The 20719-nt window shown below is 36.4% G+C and overlaps 1 protein-coding gene across 1 annotated transcript; it reads left to right on the top strand.

The window, feature by feature from the left end:
• Positions 1-3601: 3601 nt before the first annotated feature.
• On the top strand, positions 3602-4177 carry LOC140888204 (uncharacterized). Its single transcript, XM_073295895.1, has one exon. The coding sequence runs from the start codon at positions 3602-3604 to the stop codon at positions 4175-4177; it is 576 nt and encodes a 191-aa protein (XP_073151996.1).
• Positions 4178-20719: the final 16542 nt, after the last annotated feature.

Here is a 20719-nt window from a genome sequence, read left to right as displayed (position 1 = left end):
AAAGATAAGAAACAAATCAATTAGATATGAGATAAGTAAGGGGTATTTTCGTCATTTTTTAGTTATAAAGGTTTGCTTGCTACATATCTAGAATCGCAGGGGGCTATCAGCTTAAAAAATTTTCACAGGGGGTTATCAGCAAACTCGGGATTTCACAAGGGTAATTTATGCAACTTCCTTTATTCTTTTCATATATATATATATATATATATATATAGCGAGTGGCCCGGGGCTTCAATATCGAATTAATTAATTCGACTCTAATTTTGTGTTTGAGAAGAAAATTAACATTAATGAAACATAAATTGTGTGTGTATATAGAAATGGTTAAAGGGATACTTATTTATAGTTAGTAAATTGAGAAAATCTTACTTAATTTCGTAATGTAATCTTATTGCTTTAATCCTTACATTAAGAAATACTTTTTATAACATATATTTTCATGGATATATAATACTTTTTTTCTCCTAATTGTTTCTTCTTGGAAAAAATTAGCTAATTTTTTTTAATTAATATTGGAACTTCACAAAAAAACATTTACATGCACGTGCACAAAAGCTGCACACCATGCACACAATTTTCACACATCGAATTTCTAATATTCCCATGAACTTAATTTAGTAATTATTTATTTGATTTTTGATTTGTAAAGATCAGAAGCGACCAAGAACGAAAATGAGCAGCACAAGTTCCTCACCAGAAACCACTGGAACACACCAACAACCAATTTTTTCAGCTGCAACAACTTTACTCAAATTGGGAAACTCCCACATGAGCCACGAGCTCGAAGAGGCGTGCAACACAATAGTCTCAATGTCTCAAAAACAATATAATTTCCATGAAGAAAAAGCTATGAGGTACGAAAACCCTACACAACCCTTCGTATATATACTGCCTTGGATGGCACCAAATCCACAGTTGCTCCATTAAGAATGGTCCATGGCAGAAATAACCCAGCCAAAGTACGTGACCACAATCTATTCAAGGACAATCGACCACTGCAATTTTCAATTCTAAATCTGCGGTTGCAAGAATAGCTGGTGGGGCGGGAACTAGGCTGATATCTGTGCTTTGGTTCGAGACTCGCAACATTTAGTGGATGAACTCGAGGAGGAGAGTATAGTGAAGATCATTCGTGGGGCTCTAGATCCACTGCGCTGCAAGAGTGATGCTTGTATGAAATATGATAAAGAGTTGAAAGTGTGGGTTTATTTGCACTGAGATAGAGGAATAGAAGACTTTTAATTGATTTTGTACGTTGTGTTCTTTTTTGTAAAATATGTGAATATTTTTCCTACTGTTTAACTATTTGCGATTTGGGTATTTTTTGTTAACAAATTTCAGTTTTAATCAGATAGCGGCTAGCGCTATCTTTGTTTTTTAGGCAATGATAATCATTTTTCTAACTTGATGTTGACATCGAACCAATACTAATGTGGCATTAATGTGTATATTGACACATCAATACCTCAGTAGAAAAAATTAAAATACCAAAAATAAAAAAATACAAAATTAAAACTAGCTAAAATTTGATAACATATATAGAAAATCAGAATCGCCAAGTGACAATTATAGAACGAAAAATACAGTTTTTCTTGTAAAATATTTAGTCATTATTTTGAATAGGGGGTTAATATTTTGCAATTATTCATATATACACATTCCAAACCTCATTCCTATCTGTTGCAAACAAACACGATGAATTAATTAAAAATATGCCTCTTATGAGTAAATGATGAAATACCATTAAATGTAAATCATTCCAAGTATTTTTTAATGCATATAACTCTTCTGTAACAAATTGGTGTATGTCTGTTACACAAATTATTTCTTGACATGTGTCTCTTTCTTCATCACATCAATGTTTAATTTCTCTCTCCACCAACACATGACAAGAAGTGATTGGTGTAACACACAGATGATTTTTTTTCGTATATAAATATGGTAAACTTGCATAGAATGATTTATTATGCCAAAAAAAAAAAACTTGAAATGATAAAATAAAATAGAATTACGAATACATATATACAATATATGCATTAAACATGAATTACGTTTTACTCAAAAAAATAAAATCGAATTACGTTGATAAGAAAAATATATATTTGAATTACGTTAATATGTAACTGCATTGTTGTAATCCTACTTTCAATTTATTAAATTCATCAAACACTTGCCATGCACTATATTTTGAGATAGATAGCATTCACATTACAGAATTGTCTAAATTTTTAATAGTATATTAAAACTTTTATATACAATTCAAGTATATGGTTAGATTATATTTTTAATGATACAAATGCATGTATTCAACTTTATCATAAAATGCAATTACATTTACTCCAAATATCATTAAATACAAAAGAAAATATTTGATAAATAAAAGGGGGTTAGTAGCATTTATTTTCTAGTAAAAGAAATTCATGAAATATTTATATATTTATCATCTCATTCCTTCATATGTAATTCTATATAATAAATCTTCCTCAAATTTATTCTTCATATTCTTTGCCCTTCAATTCGACCCATTTCATTCATTCATCACCTTTTTTTTTTTCGTTTCAACAGTTCTTCGTTAAAGTCTAGTTGATACAAGATTACAGAAGTTTCAATCATCAAATTCAAGGTAAAATTAAATTAAATAATCTCAATATATATTTAATTCTTTACACTCTTTTTTTATAATAAATATAAACTTTCACGGTTTTTTTGGTGGGGGTATGCTTCATCGATCGAATTAATGAATTGTGATGTTGTGGTTTAGGGTGTAAAAAGATTTTTTTTAAAATTAATTGATTCCAGACAATCATATAATTTAGGAAGTATAAAAATGAATAGATTCAAATATAGCCTTTTTTTATTATTTTTTTCCGATTCGTGGATTGTACTTGAATTACCATTATATAAAGGAGTATTAACCATTAATGATTACTTTATTTAATTTATCGCGAAAAATTTGACATCTGGATTTCTTTGAATTGAAATCGATAAATTCAGATCTGTGTTAATCGTTAACAGTATTGAATTAATTTAATCTATAGAGAATTACAAAATTTGATTTCATTTTTTCATTAAAACTTAGAAAACATGAGTAAATTAAATGTCTAACTAGATCCACATAAGAAAAAACAATAATTAGCGACGGTCAAAACCGTCGCTAGTTTGAAATTAGATGATGGCTTAGCGAAAAATTTCAATCTCATCTGTATTTCCTTTATCGCAAAGCTTAGCGACTATTTTTAAAATAGCTTAGCGACGGATTTTAAAATATCTTAATTAAAAAAGATACCTACATTTCTTTATGATTTTAATGAATTATTAATTCATTAAATTTAACATTTAAATTTCAGACAATTAGCTAATAACATTATGTGTATTTTTCAAGAATACTCAAATGTAAGGCGATCTCCTATTTGTAAAACAATAAATTAACATTACATTATTTGATGCACATAAATTGCACACAACGCACACTTTTCGCACATGAATTCTTATCATTATTTTCTGATAAAATTTTCTCGTGAACTTAGATTTATGAACGTATTTAATTTTTTAACCCTTTTATTTGATATTTTTATATGGGAAGGGACCAAGAACAACAATGAGCAACACAAGTTTCCTCGCAGACTCCACGGAAGAAACCTCCGGCACACACCAAGATCTAACTTTTACAGTTGCAACAGCTTTACTAGAACTTGCAAACTACCATATAAGCCCGGAGCTCGAGGAGGCGTGCAACACAATAATCTCCATGTCCCAAAAAAAACCAAAATTTCATGAAGAAGAAGCTCGTAGATATGCAAATCCTAATCAACCTTTCGTATATACTGCCTCAGATGGCACCAAATCCATAGTTCCTCCAATAAAAAAGCTCCAAACAAGCAACAACCTAGCAAAAGTACGAGACCACCATTTGTTCAAAGCAAATCGACCCCCACAGTTTTCGATGCTAAACCTGGTGCGAGACGCGGTCGCGAGATTGGCTGGTGGGGCGGGAACTAGGACCGATATCTGTGCTTTGGTTCGAGACTCGCAATATTTAGTGGACGATATTGAGGAGGAGACTCTCGTGAAAATTGTTCGCGGAGCTCTGAATAGGTTGAGCTACGAGAGTGATAATTGTGTGCAATATGATAAAGAATTGAAAGTTTGGATTTATTTGCACAAAGATAGATGAATAGAAGAATTATAATTAATTTGATTTGGGTTGTTTTTTGCAATCATCCATATATAAACGTAACACATTCCTATTAGTTGCAATTTTGCAAACACGATGAATTAATTAAAGGTAACGCTTCTGAGTAAACGGGGAAAGATCATTAAATGCAATTCATTCCAATATTACAATACTTATAAATGCATTAAATTTGAATTATGCTAATTCTAATTACATTGTTGTAATCCTGGTTTCAATGTTTTAATTAAAAATTCACCAAAGAGCGTGTATATATCACTGTATTTTGAGAGATCATTCTAAATGAAAAATTCGTAGGTAGAGATTTGACCTTTTTTATTTACCGTAACATTTGTCCAAAATTTTAGTAATACATAAATAAACTTTCATTTAAGTAAATGTTTATGTAGGAACGAGCGCTTGCCATTTTACCAAAAAGATATAGCTGGTGGTAATTGTGCAACTCAAATATTTTTAAAGTACCGCACAACAGTCCAAGCGCCATGATTCGATCGCTCAACCTAGCAGAGACAATTATTGCACCCCAACAATTTAGATTATATTTTTATTAATACATTATATTTTTATTAATACTATATATATATATACACGTGTACATAATGTATTCAATTAACTTTACTCTGAACGTAGTTAAACACCAACAGGCAACAACTTAATTTTAGGTAATTTAAATATCAACTCAACACATGGTCGTGTATAAGAGATTGGTAAGCTTGTAAAAGCAAAAATATTTGATAAATGAAAGGGGTTCACTAGCATTTATGTATTTATATCAAAATGAATTAATTAACTCTTTATCTAATTTAATATCAGCTTATTCTTTCTTATGTAATTCTTATTAATAATTTTTTTTCCAATTATTCTCCATTATAATTATTTTCTTTGCCCTTCAATTTGGTGCATTTCATTCATCACCTTCTCTTTCTGTTGCAACGGTTCTTCAACAAAGTTTAGTTGAGACAAAATTTTAGAGTTTCAACTATCAAATTTCAAGGCAAATTTAATTATCTAGAATTGATATATCATTAATTATAATATAAAATTGTCATTTTTATCCCCTTCGTAGAATATAATATATTTTTTCTAAAAAAATTAAGGCATTTTGGTCACATTAATAAAATTGAAGGTGTATCATTAAAAATAAAATCTAAAGATATTTTGACGATATATATGTGTCTGTGCATACATATCTATAATCTCACGAATATTAATATTTGAGATATAGAACCAAAATTAATTTGACATAAAATTTTTTTTTTTCATGGGTTGGGTCGAAATAGATATCGTCTCACAAATTAACTCATGAAATGATCTAATTTTTTTTTGTGCATAGATATATTCAAGTTTCATAAAGTACAATTGCTTTACTCCAAACATAATTAATTACCACCAACTTTTAGGTAATTTAAATATACAACTCAACTAAGGATATAATCGAGCCGAGCCAGAGTTTTGAATGCTTGAGTTTGACTCGTATATAATCGAAACGAGCTCAAGTTTTATGCTAAGTAAAAAAACATAAGTATTGGAAATGACAAAAGCGATCTGGACAAAGACATGACAAGCTATCTGGACAAAGACAAACCAAAATGACTTCTAAAGATCAAATGCAATATACTAATAAAAATTATCTTGACAAAAAATTGATCTGCTGAGCAAACTGATATTCCAGAAGAAGAAATCAATCTACATACACTTGGAACGATATACTAAGTCATAATTGATCCGGACCAGTTCAATGTATTTAAATTAAAAGGCGAAGTGGAATAGTTTGGAAAACTGGTTATTCAAACTTCAAAAAGTGATCCGATTAGTTGAAGATAAAGACAAAGTTTGAAAATATCGTTGATTTCCGTATTTAATTAACTACAGTCTAAATAGTCCCACGTCATGTTACGAATTTTAAAAAGAAGACAAATAGATGTAACACGCTCTGTATCTTTTCGACTATTTTGGGACAAAATTGCACCAACTATTTTTATGGATGTTGGATATTCCTTGCCTATAAATAACTTGAAGATTAAGAATAATCAAGAATTATCTGCAAAATTCTCGTATTAATATTAAAAGCCTTTCAAAAGAATCCAACCAAATATTCAAGCAGTCAAAACCCTTTACTGTGATATCATATCAACCTTGGGATCAATCGTGCTACACTTAAATATTACGAAGCATTGAAGATTCAAGTGTTGTTATTATAACTCTCTATCAGAAAGTGTTCTGATTAGATAGAGTCTTTTTAGACCAAGTACTAGGAGTTCTAACTGGAGAGTCGATAGGATAGGGTTTGTATAAGTTATTGTATAAATCAAAGTTTTCTAGTGAAATCTTTCTGGAAACAGAAAGGGAGATGTAGAATTTTAGCCATCGAACTTCCATAAAAATTCTTGTAGTCTTTAGTCTTTACATGCATTAATTTAAAGCAATTCTATTTATTTTAACGTTATTAGCTCAAATTTTGCTGCATGACTTTTCCGCACTGGCCAGTTCAATTCTTGCACAAACTTATATATTAATTAAGCAAAAATAGATAATTGGGCCGGTAACACAACTTAATTAACACAAGTTCAAAAATATTTTAAAAATGATTATTCACCCCCTCTAAATACGCTTTCGATCATAACATTTTATTTAACAAATATATTCATGGTTCATGAGCTTATTCGAGCCTAAACGAGTATTAGGAATCGGCTTAACAATCCGACTCATCTGCGTTGCTATGGTATAAGAAAATAAAGTTGCGTCTTGGCCTAACAGCTAATCTTTTGGCCGAGTGATAAGCGTTTGATCATAAAAATCAATTAATTAAAAATACCATTGAGTAAATGATTAAACATCATTAAAGGTAAATCATTCCAAGTTTATTATATTTATATAAGCATTAAATTTGAATTACGTTGAAATTAAAAAAAATAATAATTTGAATCACGTTAATATCTAACTGCATTATTATATATAATATCTTTGTATTCACCAAACATGTATCACTCTATTTTGAGATAGGATTAAAATTGAAAACTTCCTAAATATAGATTTGTCAAAGTTTTTAGTAATACAAAAACTTTTGTAAGGCTTAAATATATGGTTAGGTACAGTTAGGTAGGTATGTAGAATAAAATATTAATTAATTGATTATGCAACTTTGTTTTGTCTAATGTTTGACCCAACTCCACTAATAATTAGTAACATGGTATATTTATTTGTTGTTTTTATATTATGTGTTCTTCATTATCTCATCCATGAATCTATATCAATACTTAGGTTTTTCATATACAACTTCAATATATGTGTACACATACATGTATATATTCAACTTTATCATAAAGTTAAATTAGCTTTAATTACTCCGAATGTAATTAATGACCAAGAAAAAATATTTGATAAATAAAAGTGGATCACTAGAATTTATTTCTTGCAAAAGAAATTAATGAAATTATCTTTATCTAATTATAACCCCATTCATTCGTAAATATTTCTATATAATAATTCTTTCTCCAATTATTCGCCATTATAACTTTTGTTTCTCTTCTATTCCATCGATTTCATTCATCACTTCATTTTTCTTGTTTCAGCAGTTCTTCGTTAAAGTTTAGCTGATACACAAGATTTTAGAAGTATCAACCATCAAATTCATGAAGGTAAATTAAATTAAAATTTTTTGTTGTTTCGTGGATTATAGTTTAAAATACTTGAGTTGCCATTATACAAAAATGAAATAACCCATCAATGATTACTTTTTTAATTTATCCCGAACACTTGATTTTCTTTAAATTGAAATCATGTCAATAAATCCATATATTAACCATTGCCGGCGTTTACTTATTTTAATGGGAAAATTGCATATATCACCATTGTGAAATCCCGAGTTTGCTGATAACTTTTTATGAAATTTTTTAAGCTAATAACCCCCTGTGACTCTAGATTTGTAGCATACACACCATTCTTAGCTAAAAAATGACGAAAATACCCCTACTTAAATAAATAATTAAACTAATTTTGTTTTATAATTATAAATTTAATTGAATAAAATAATCAAATTTTAGTTAAATAACTATGAAAATTATATATAATTATTTTATATTAATATTTGTTATACACAAAATATTTTTTAATAGTAATATGTATTATTACATTAAATTATGTTATAAGTTTAATTATTTTTTTAAATATAATTTAATATTTAAATTAATTAAAGTGATTGTATAAATAAACTTAATTGAAAATATAGGTTAATGTATTGATGTTTTCATTTAAATCTTTAATAAAATGTGATAAATTAAAGAGTTCAAAAAAGTTAAGGGCATTTTCGTCATTTTTTAGCCAGAAGGGGTGTGTATGCTACATATCTAGAATCACGAGGGGCTACTAGCTCAAAAAATTTCACAGACCCTATCATCAAATCCGGAATTTCACAGGGGTGATATATATCATTTCCCTATTTTAATCTATGGAGAATTATAAAATTCTTTTTTAAAAAAATTAAAACTTATGAAACATATAGTAAATTAAATGTCTAGCTAGATCCACTACGAGGAAAATGAATTAGCCAAAGTTTAGCAAACAAATTTCACTTTCGTCTTTATTTCTGGTTGTAAAGCTTAGCGACGGTTTAAAAGCGGCTTCAAAACCATTACTAATTTGAAACTAGCTAGCGATGGTTTAACAACAATTTTCAATCTCGTCTCTATTTTCTTTGTTGCAAAGCTTAGCGACGGTTTTTAAAAATTCGTAGCTAAAACAGATATTTGTATTTATTTATGATTTCAATGAATTATTAAATTATTAAATTTAAAATTTTTAAATCCCAGAAAATTAGCTTATAACAAAACGTTTTTTCTTTAATAAGAATACTCAATTATAAGGTGATATCTCATTTGACTCTAATTTTTGTACTTAAATAAAAGAAAAACATTAACATTAATACATTATTGACATATGTATAATAGCGAATGGGATTATATAATTTGGAATATGTCAAGGGGATACTTATAATTTATATGGTTGGTGAATTATTCCTTTTTAATTGGGATTATATAATTTGGAATATGTCAAGGGGATACTTATAATTTATATGGTTGGTGAATTATTCCTTTTTAATTGGGAAAATATTTCTTTCGTAATCATATATATATATATATATATATGGTGAATTATTCCTTTTTAATTGGGAAAATATTTCTTTCGTAATCATATATATATATATATCTTATTTCTTTTTCAAAAACTACAAATATTTGTATTACTAAAACTTTTTTTTTTTTAAAAAAAATTAGAGACAACTCTAAGCATGCATTTCAAGTTCTATACCACAGACACACATGCAATGACAAGATCTTTCATTCATACCAGAGACTCTTGCATGTGATGCATATATATATATATATATATATATACATAATTTTTTTAATAAAATAAGTTTTCTACCTTGGTAGCCCGAGCACTCAGTTTAACAAAACAACATTATAATAAAATAAGTTTTTAATGCTAATGAATTTTTATGTTATTTTACAAATAAGTTAATTACTCTTGTATAAGGTGCATATTTTTAAACAAGTAGTCATATTTGATGCACATAAGTTGAACACAAAGCACACAGTTTTTGCACATCGAATGATTATCAATATTTTCAGATAGAATTTAGAGTTTCTTGTAACTTATATTTATGAATTTTTTTTTCGAACCTATCGTTGGATTCGCATTTTCGACACGATCCTACCGTTAAAATTTTAAAGCAATCGGAGTTGTTTTGAGCACGGGTGCACGTGGAACCTCACGCACCCTAGACTACGTGAGATCAAAACTCTCTCTCTCTATATATATATATATATATATATATATATATATATATATATAAAATTTGTCAATAGCCCGATAACTCAATTTTAAAAATAAAAGGATTTCAGCTCAATTCACAAAAATAGTGCATGGTTTGAAGAAGAAAAAAATGTTCGATTCACATTTGTAATTGCGCATGTAGTGTAGTAGCCCGGTTCCATTTTACAAGATTAAGTGATTTTAAACATGTTAAAAAATGATATATAATTTTAAAAGTGTCAAACATGTTTAAGGAGTCCTTATTTTGTAAAAATAAGTGGAAAATCAGATCCGGAACGTTCGAAAATGATGGGGTAGGTCCCGGGGGTCTTGGGGGCCCAAAACCAGTTCGGAAACATGAGAAACAGTTCGGAGCTTCCGATCCGAGATCGGAGCTTCCGATCTCAACCAGAAACAGGTTTCAAGGAGATTTAAACACGTGGCCAGATGCAGGAGATCGGAGCTTCCGATCCTGCGATCGGAGCTTCCAATCTCGGCCGTCCAAAACGTGGCAAACATGCACCGATCGGAGCTTTCGATCGTGGCCTATAAATAGGCCATCCGAGAGCCTCATTTTTCACACCAAATCATATTCTTTCTCTCTCGATTTTAGAGCATTCTAGGAGCTTTTTGGGGTGTTTCCGGCCTTCCTAGGCTTGGTCCGGAGGTTGGCGAGGCGCTCTAGGGTTACGGTGGAGTGGTGCCCAAGTTCTGGGGCAATCGTCATCAGTGGTATGGCGACGGACGCAGGTATAGCTCTGGCTCCTTATAGTAAATAGGGAATATGCTATAGCGTAGTTAAGGCTTTTAGAATAAAGTGGTAATGCATGAGTACTTTGCATTGTAGTGCGGACTGTAGGCTTGGACATAGTGCTGGTCTAGCTTGCCTAGTGTATGAGGTACAGAAGTATTATTCGAGATATCCAGATTGAGTATGCATGTATTATGTGTTTGCATGGATTATGTGATTGCATGTTTTATATGCCTTTATATACAGCATGTCATGACTGTATGTTGCATACATAAGCATATTGAGCTTTTACCTTAGAGGTATCCTGTAGTAGGGCACTCACCCTACGAGTTTGTAGATGGTTGGATACGTAAGTCTTGTGTCAGGTCACCTTTATGGTTGGACACATGTACTAGTATCAGGTCACCATTATCCACTGGGTATATGAGCCACCTCCTGATGCGACGGCGCAGCGTGCTATATACCCTGGGCACGGTCTATGAGCTTGTTTTTTGACCTGAGAGTCTTGGTACCCAGTTCACTTGCATACATGCACACATAACACCGTATACTCATATTCTCGTACTGAGCATGTTAGGCTCACTTCCGGTTATTTTCTGTTGGATGGATGCCCTATTACATGGGGCAGATGCAGGTAGTTCTCCCGGAGACAGGGAGGTTAGGTGGTGACCAAGACTGGATAGCGGGGTTGACCACTAGGTTTTGCTTACCTGGTATTTGACTTACTTTAATTCCGCAGTTTCTCTGATTAAGATTATTTTATTAATTAATTGCATGCTTAAGTTCTGATTAGTAGGTGATCACGGTGCGGGTCACTACATTTATGGTATCAGAGCATGCATAGTAATCTTGGGATCTAGATTATTGAAATTGGGATTAACTTTTAATCATCGTGTAGATGGCGGGTCATGGTGACGAAAGTAGTCACGACAGCATAGGTGGACGCTGGGGTGATCAGGACGATCGAGAGCATCGTCAGGGCCGTCATCACCATCGCCATGATGATCACAGGCGTTTCAGCATGCATAGGTTTATGCAGATGGGTCCTAAGCCTTTAGTCGGAGGAGAGTCACCGGAGGATGCGGGAAACTGGCTACGACGTATGGAAGTTTGTTTCCGAGAGTTCCGATGCACTGAGGAGCAGCGGATGGAGACTCTTGATTTCCTGGTCGAAGGATGAGCTCGGAAGTGGTGGGATTCTACTTCTGCGCCTTTTATTGCAGCCCGAGGAGTTGCTACCTGGGATGAGTTTCGCACGGCTTTTCATAAGCTGTATTTTCCTCCTGCTCTCCGACAGATGAAGACAAGTGAGTTGCTGGGTTTGCGGCAAGGATCGATGTCGATCGAGGAATACCAGTTGATGTTCTTTGAGTTACTGCCCTATTGCCCCCAGATTTCTGATAGCACGGAGGCGAAGTATAATCTGTTCCTGCAAGGTCTTAATCCGGAGATTCATGATCGAGTTGCTGTGGGAGATGACATGACTTACGAGGGATTAGTGAGCCGATGTCACCAGGCAAAGGACAGCATCCGCCGTAACAGATCCTTCTACTCATCTAGACCCGCGAGTTCCTTGGGTCCCCGTGCTCAGTCATTCAAGAAGTCTAGTTCTACTTCTTTTTCCTTAGGATCCGGGGAGGTGATGCGTTTCGGCAGAAAGAATCAAGGTCCTTGCAAGCATTGTGGTGGGAATCATCCTGCCAACAGGTGCCAGAAGGTTTCAGGGGCGTGCTTTCGATGTGGAGAAATTGGCCACCTGAAGAAGGATTGTCCATAGGCCGGGGGAGCTGGTTCTGGCTCAGGTTCTGGTTCTCAGGCTTCAGTGCAGCAGAGGCCACAGGGACAGTTGACAGGGGGTTCTAATTTGAAACCTCGTGCTTCCAGTCAAGTATTCGCCTTGAGACATGATCAGGCGGTGGATGAGAATGAGAAAGTTATAGCGGGTACGTTCTTGTTATTTGATATACCTGCTTTTGCACTCATTGACACTGGTGCATCTCATTCTTTCATATCTGCACGTTTTGTTAAGAAATATAAGTTGCCATACATTTTACTAGACATAGTGGTTGTTGTTTCTACCCCGACGGGTCAGTCTACGTCAGCTAAGCGTCTAGTGATGGGTTGCCCTTTAGAGTTCGAAGGAAATGTCTTGATGGTGAATCTCATGATATTATCAATGGAGGATTTCGATTGCATTTTGGGAATTGATGTGTTAACTACATACCGAGCTTCAGTGGATTGTTACCAGAGATTGGTAAAATTTCATCCGGTTGGCAATGATAGCTGGTTCTTTTACGGTGAGGGAGCACGACCTCAGATGCCATTGGTATCAGCTTTGAAAGCTTGTCGAGCTTTGGAATCTGGCGCGGAAGGCTACTGAAACGACCCTAACTCTAAATTTATTAAATAAATATGCGGAAATTTTTTTTTTTATTACTTACTAAATAAAATATGTACATATATGCCCATACATATATGCACAGAATAAAAAGATTTAAAATAAATAAATAAATAAATAAATAACTTAAATAACAATTGCATTCTTTAAATAAAATAAATATCTGAGTCAAACATTTAATTAAAATTTACTGCATAAGAAAAATGATGTAAAATATGCATGCACTGAAATATTCAAATAAAATATTCCAAAACTCCCAACCACTGAAAAATAATATAAAATGTGTAACGCGCTGACATAATCAAAAACATGCATGTGACTCAGACATCTATCACGGTCACGGGGTCACTGCATGCCCGCTCATACATCCTCGCCTCTGGTGGGTACAACCTCATCCTCAACGTACTCACCTGCACCATACCAATGTAGTGAGCCTAGAGGCCCAACATGCTAACATAACAAGGGTTTAAAATAATTTGAAACAATTAAATACTAATACATACATATACATGAATGAGCATGCTTGAAAATTTCATAACATAACATAACTTAACTTAACTTAAATAACATAATACATAAACATTGTTGAGCAATTAATTTTCTAACATCGCATGGTTGTATCCGTAGTGTAACCTTAAATCATACATTAAATACTGATCAGCGTGGAAACCAACGTACGTGGCGGTGACAAATCACCTCTTAAATTGGCAGTAAACTGCCCTTCAATAGTTCACATATGGGGACGAATCCCCCTTAAATTGTCACACTACTTCAACTTCTAACATAAAATATTTTATTATTACTCAACCTTAAACATTTAATTATGCATAAAATTATTTCATGAATGCATGTACTTAAATAAAAATGTGTGTCCTTCATATATATTTAATTTAATTTCTTACTAACATATAAATATTAAAATAACTTCAATGCATAAAAATAATTAAATATATATTCAGGACACATGCAAATTTCTCATGGATGGTCCTGGACTGCTGGCCCTAACACTCAAGCCCATTTACTTAAATCTGGCCCATTAACATACTTAAGCCCAATAAAATTGTTCTAAGCCCAATTAAAATAATTTAAAGCCCATAAAACATTCTAGGCCCAATAACAACTTAAACTGGCCCAATGGGCCCAAAAGCCCAAAGACTGGCCCAATAACTTTTATGGGCTCAAAAGCCCATAAAATTAATGAACTAACTTAATTAAAATTTTAAAAGCCCAAATAAAATTTTTGGGAGTCCAAATAATTTTATTTCAAATTAATTGGCCCAAAAACCCATTAATTCATAAAATATTTTAAAAATAAAAGACTCGAGCCCGGCCCACCGAACCCGGACCCGGACCCACTTAACCCGACACACTACCCTACTGACCCGACCCGGACCACCCTAAAAACCCTAGCCCGAACCCAACACCCCAACCCTCTTCCCTTGCCGCGCCGCACGGGCAGCAGGCCTTCATAGCCTGCTGCCGCCCCGCTCTGGCCACGACCGACCAGAGCGTCGCCGGCAGGACCTTCCCAGGGTCCTGCCGGTTCGAACCATACCCTGGCTCGAGCCCCATGCACCCAGCCCTACGAACCCGAAGCCTCTTCATCCGAAACCCTAGCCTGCGTCTACCATGGAGCCGATCACCTCTTGACTTGATTCTAGGCTCATTTGGCTCGAGCCCCTCGAGCCCCTTGAGCCTAGACCCACCTTAGACATCCTACCAACCTTGACCAGCATCTAGAACGATCCATGGCTTGTAAAAAAAAAAACGTGAACATGATCAACAATTTCAAGCACCATATGCATACCTCAAAACCGATAGAATTTCTTAAAGAAACATAAATAAAAAAAATCGATGCATACACACACACACTATAACACTGATATTGTACAAAAAATAGAGAAGAAATCATGCCTTTCACCAATGTTTGAGTTTAGAAGTGCGTAGAACGATTCCCGGGACGACGAACGATGAACAACCCTTCGAAACTTACAGAAAAATCGAGCTATGGAGTCACCTTGGCTTTGGTTCGAGGAAGAAGATGAAGATGGAGGAGAGGGAGGCGGCTAAGAGCTTTTGGTCGATGGGTTTTGGGGTAGATTAGGTTAGAGTTTTATTTTAATTAAAATAGGTTTTTAGGATAATTAAAATATATAAATAAGGGTTTTTAAATTCAAAATATATAACTTAAAACTCTAACTAAAAATTAAAATCTGATAATAAATTTACAAATCCCGAAATACATAATTAAGGGAATTTTAAAAATACTAAAAAGTCAATATTTTGGCTTATTTTGAATAAAAATGGACTCCTAAAATTATATAAAATTAAATACTAAAAATTTTGAGATAATAAAACTCAAAATAATATTTTAGGGCTCTAAAAAGGCTCATGAAATTAATTGGCTAGAAAGTTGTCATCTCGTCCGTCCACGGTCCCGTCTACGCGATAAAATAATTAAAATACTAAAAATCATAAAAATCACTAATTATGGGTTAAATGCTTAAAAATAAATTAAATCATGCACAAATAATTCACATAATTATTTAACCCATAAATCTAAAATTTAAATAATTAAATATCCTAATTATGCATGCGGATTTACGTATTTAAAATACCGGGTGTTACAATTCTCCCCCCCTTAAATTGAATTTCGTCCTCGAAATTAAAGTACTTACCCGAACAACTCCGGGTAGCGAGTCCTCATGTATGCCTCGGTCTCCCAAGTAGCTTCCTCCTCTGAGTGATTTAGCCACTGGACTCTGACCATCGGTATGACCCGCGTCCTAAGCCTCCGCTCCTCCCTTTTCAAGATCCGCACTGGCCTCTCCTCATACACTAGATCTGGTGTTAACTGTAAGGGCTCGAAATCCAACACATACGACGGGTTGGAGACATATCTCCGAAGCATGGATACATGGAAAACGTTGTGCACTGCCGCTAGCCCTGGAGGTAGAGCTAAACGGTAGGCCAACGTGCCAACTCTCTCCAAGATCTCGAATGGCCCTATATACCTCGGATTAAGCTTGCCTCTCCGGCCAAAACGCACTACTCCCTTCATAGGTGACACCTTCAGGAATACGTGATCACCTACAGCAAACTCCAAATCTCGTCGTCTGGCATCTGCATAACTCTTCTGCCGACTCTGAGCAGTCCTCATCCGATCTCGAATCTGCGTCACAATGTCAGCCGTCTGCTGCACAATCTCAGGACCCAATAAAATCCGCTCACCAACCTCATCCCAATGCACAGGAGATCTGCATCTCCTCCCATACAATGCTGCATAAGGAGCCATACCTATAGACGACTGAAAACTGTTGTTATAGGTAAACTCCACTAATGGCAGTCTAGTCTCCCAAGAGCCCCGAAAATCAATGACACAAGCTCTCAGAAGATCCTCGAGAACCTGGATCACCCTCTCAGACTGACCATCTGTCTGGGGATGAAATACTGTACTGAACAAAAGTCTCGTCCCCAAAGCCGTGTGCAGACTCTTCCAAAACGCAGATGTGAATCTCGGATCTCTGTCTGACACAATAGACACTGGTATGCCATGCAGTCTAACAATCTCTCTGATGTAAAGCTCTGCATACTGTGTCAAAGAATAAGTAGTCCTCACCGGCAAGAAATGAGCTGACTTGGTGAGTCTATCCACAATCACCCAAATCGTTGTGCAACCCCTGACACTCCTCGGTAAGCCAACCACAAAGTCCATCGTAATATTCTCCCATTTCCATTCCGGAATAGGAAGAGGTCTAAGAAGTCCTGCTGGACGCTGATGCTCTGCCTTGACTTGCTGACAAGTCAAGCACTCTGACACCACTCTCCCGATGTCACTCTTCATCCCGGGCCACCAATACAATAGCTGCAAATCTTTGTACATATTCGTACTTCCGGGGTGAATGGAGTACGGAGATGTGTGAGCCTCTGCTAAAATCTCAGCTCTCAACTGATCGACGTTCGGTACCCACATCCTACCACGGTACTGAACGATACCATCCTCCACCGTATACAAGAGGTTACCTCTAGCCTCATCTCTCTGTCTCCATCGCTGCAACTCCTCATCAGTAGACTGTCCCTCCCTAATCCGATCTCGCAGAACTGGCTGCACCGTCAACACTGACAAGCTCGGTGCATGGCCACTCGGATAACACTCCAAGCCAAATCTCTGAATCTCGCTCTGTAGTGGTAACTGTACGGTCAAACATGATACCACTGATGACTTCCGACTCAAAGCATCGGCCACTACATTAGCTTTACCCGGATGGTAGCTAATGTCACAGTCATAGTCCTTTACCAACCAACCATCTGCGCTGTCTCATGTTCAACTCCTTCTGTGTGAAGAAGTACTTGAGACTCTTGTGGTCTGTGAAAATCTTGCACTTCTCTCCATACAGATAGTGCCTCCAGATTTTCAAAGCGAAAACCACTGCTGCCAACTCCAAGTCATGCGTCGGATAATTCTGCTCATGAATCTTCAGCTGCCTCGACGCATACGCAATAACCTTACCACACTGCATAAGTACTGCGCCTAAACCCAGTTTAGACGCGTCGGTGTACACCACTAACTCCTCGTGTGGTACTGTCATCGCTAACACTGGTGCAGTAGTGAGTGCTTCCTTCAGCTGATCGAAGCTCCTCTGACAGTCTGAACTCCAGATAAACTTCGCATTCTTCTTGGTCAAGGAAGTCAAGGGTACTGCAATAGAGGAAAAACCCTTGATGAACTTCCTATAATACCCTGCCAAACCCAAGAAACTGCGAATCTCTGAAGCATTCTTCGGAATACCCCAATTTTGCACTGCCTCAACCTTAGACTGATCAACTGCAATCCCATCTCTCGAAATAATGTGGCCCAGAAATGCCACCTGCTCAAGCCAAAACTCGCACTTGCTGAACTTGGCATACAACCGATGCTCCCTCAAAGTCTGCAAGGCTGTCTGAAGATGCTGTCTATGCTCCTCGATGCTCCTAGAATAGATCAAGATATCATCAATGAAAACTATGATGAACTGATCTAGATACGGCTGAAAGACTCGGTTCATGAGATCCATGAAAACCGCTGGAGCATTGGTCATCCCAAATGGCATCACTAAGAACTCGTAATGCCCATATCGTGTCCTGAAAGCAGTCTTGGACACATCTGCATCTCTAACATGCAACTGATGATAACCAGAGCATAGGTCGATCTTGGAGAACACCGAAGCTCCCTGCAACTGGTCAAATAAATCCTCTATCCTCGGCAATGGATACTTGTTCTTCACTGTGACCCTGTTGAGCTCCCGGTAATCGATGCACAGTCTCATACTGGCATCCTTCTTCTTCACAAATAACACCGGAGCTCCCCACGGAGAAAAGCTAGGACGAACAAAGCCTTTCTCTAACAACTCCTGAATCTGCTCCTTCAACTCTTTCATCTCGGTAGGAGCAAGTCTGTACGGTGCCTTAGAGATAGGCACGGTGTCTGGCACTAAGTCGATGCTGAACTCCACATCTCTCACTGGTGGAATTCCTGCAACATCCTCCGGAAAGACATCCGGAAAGTCACGAACCACCTCTATCTCTGATAATGATCTGCTAGATGGCTCTGAAGTAGTGACAATACTCGCTAGAAACCCCTGGCAACCCCGTCTCAACAACTTCCTCGCCTGAATAAGAGATATCACCTGAGGAATATCACTGCTCTGAGATGCATGAAAAGTGAACGGGTCACCTACTGTAGGTCTCACTGACACTGATCTCCGACGAAAATCAATCGAAGCTCCATTGACTGTCAACCGGTCCATGCCCAAAATCAAATCGAATCCACTCAATGGCAAAACCACCACATCTGCTCGAATGGAGTGTCTCTGCAGCTCCAACCCCAGTCCTCGAATAACCTTCGAGGTAGAAATAATCTGCCCTGACGGCATAGTAACATCATACCCACTGTCACTACTCTCAGGTGTGATGCCTACCCGCCTGATAAACTCCAGGGAGATAAACGAATGCGTAGCCCCTGAATCTAGCAACGCAAACGTGGAGTTGCCTCCAACTAGAATTCTCCCTGCACGCAGAAAATTCCCAACAGATTCATACCATTACTAAATTTTCCCCAACGAGTCACTACTACTTATTAATTCTAATCACAAGTAAAACATGCTTTCTATTCTAACATGCAGTTAAATAACCCAAATAACAATAATTCCAAATTAAAGACTAAATTTTTAACCAAAGGACAATTATTAAAATGCTAGGGATAAGATATACCGGTGATCAAGGAGGTGTCTGGATCTACCTCCTCGGCCTGCATCACAAACACCCTACCAGCGGTGTTCTTCTTCCTCGGGCAGTTAGCTATCTGATGCCCTGGCTCCCTACAGTGGTAGCAAACTCCTGCTCCCAATAGACAAGGTCCCGAATGCATCTTCTGGCACTTCGGGCAAGTAGGATAAGCTATGGCATTAGGGGCCCCGCCCCTCTGCTGCTGCGGCCTCTGCTGCTGTGGCCTCTGCTGCTGATTCGGGCCCTTAGCCGGCCCTGTAAACTGCTTCTTTGCAGGAGGCTGCGAAGATGGTCGCTGATACCCAGCCTGAAACTGCCTCTTCCCTTGCTGCTCTCTCTGAATCTCTCTCCGACCCTCCTCTGAACGCAAGGCTCTACTGACTGCAGACTCATAAGTAAGGACGTCTGCCATGCGAACATCATGCTTGATATCCGTCTTCAAACCCTCCACAAACTGCCTCAACTTCTCTGGTGGACTATCTGAAATCACAGGCACAAAGTGACAGCCCCTCTCGAACTGTCTCACATACTCAACCACTGTCTTGTCCCCCTGACGGAGACTCATAAACTCACGGATCATGCGACTGCGCACATCCTCAGTGAAGTACTTGGCGTAGAAGATACGCCTAAACTCTGCCCATGTCAGTGTAGGAAGGTGAACTCCTCTGGCTGCACCCTCCCACCAAAGCGCTGCGTCACCCCTCAGCATGTACGTCGCACAGTTCACCCTGTCGGTGTCTGTGATCCCCATATAAGCAAAGATGGACTCCAGAGAGCGAATCCATCCCTCAGCCACCAAAGGATCGGTGGTACCAACAAACTCCTTGGTTCCCTTTTTCTGGAACCTCTCAGCAACGTCCTCCTCATGGGACAACCTGGGACGAGTAGCCTGCTGCTCTAACAGAGCAGTAATCCCTGCCATCATATTTGCATTGGCCTGCTCCAATGCTGCAATAGGGTTCTGCGGAGGTGGAGGTGGAGGTGGAGGTCCCCCACGTCTGTTAACTGGTCTCGGAGGCATTCTGCACCACCACATATTTCTTTACGTAAATCGCCATGCATAACTAAGTTGTTTAAAATTAATGCTAACTTAAATTCTAAAAATTAAATCATGCTATAAACACTTAAAACTTACAGACCGGTAGCGTGGATTTCTGAGCTCGCATAGCAGTAATGACCCCTCCAAGAACCGTGCTTTGATACCAACTGAAACGACCCTAACTCTAAATTTATTAAATAAATATGCGGAAATTTTTTTTTATTACTTACTAAATAAAATATGTACATATATGCCCAT

Source organism: Henckelia pumila, chromosome 3 (assembly GCF_033568475.1).
Source record: "Henckelia pumila isolate YLH828 chromosome 3, ASM3356847v2, whole genome shotgun sequence".
Classification (NCBI taxonomy): Eukaryota; Viridiplantae; Streptophyta; class Magnoliopsida; order Lamiales; family Gesneriaceae; genus Henckelia; species Henckelia pumila.
Note: the sequence above shows the minus strand (reverse complement) of the source record. Positions and strands in the feature narration are given on the sequence as shown.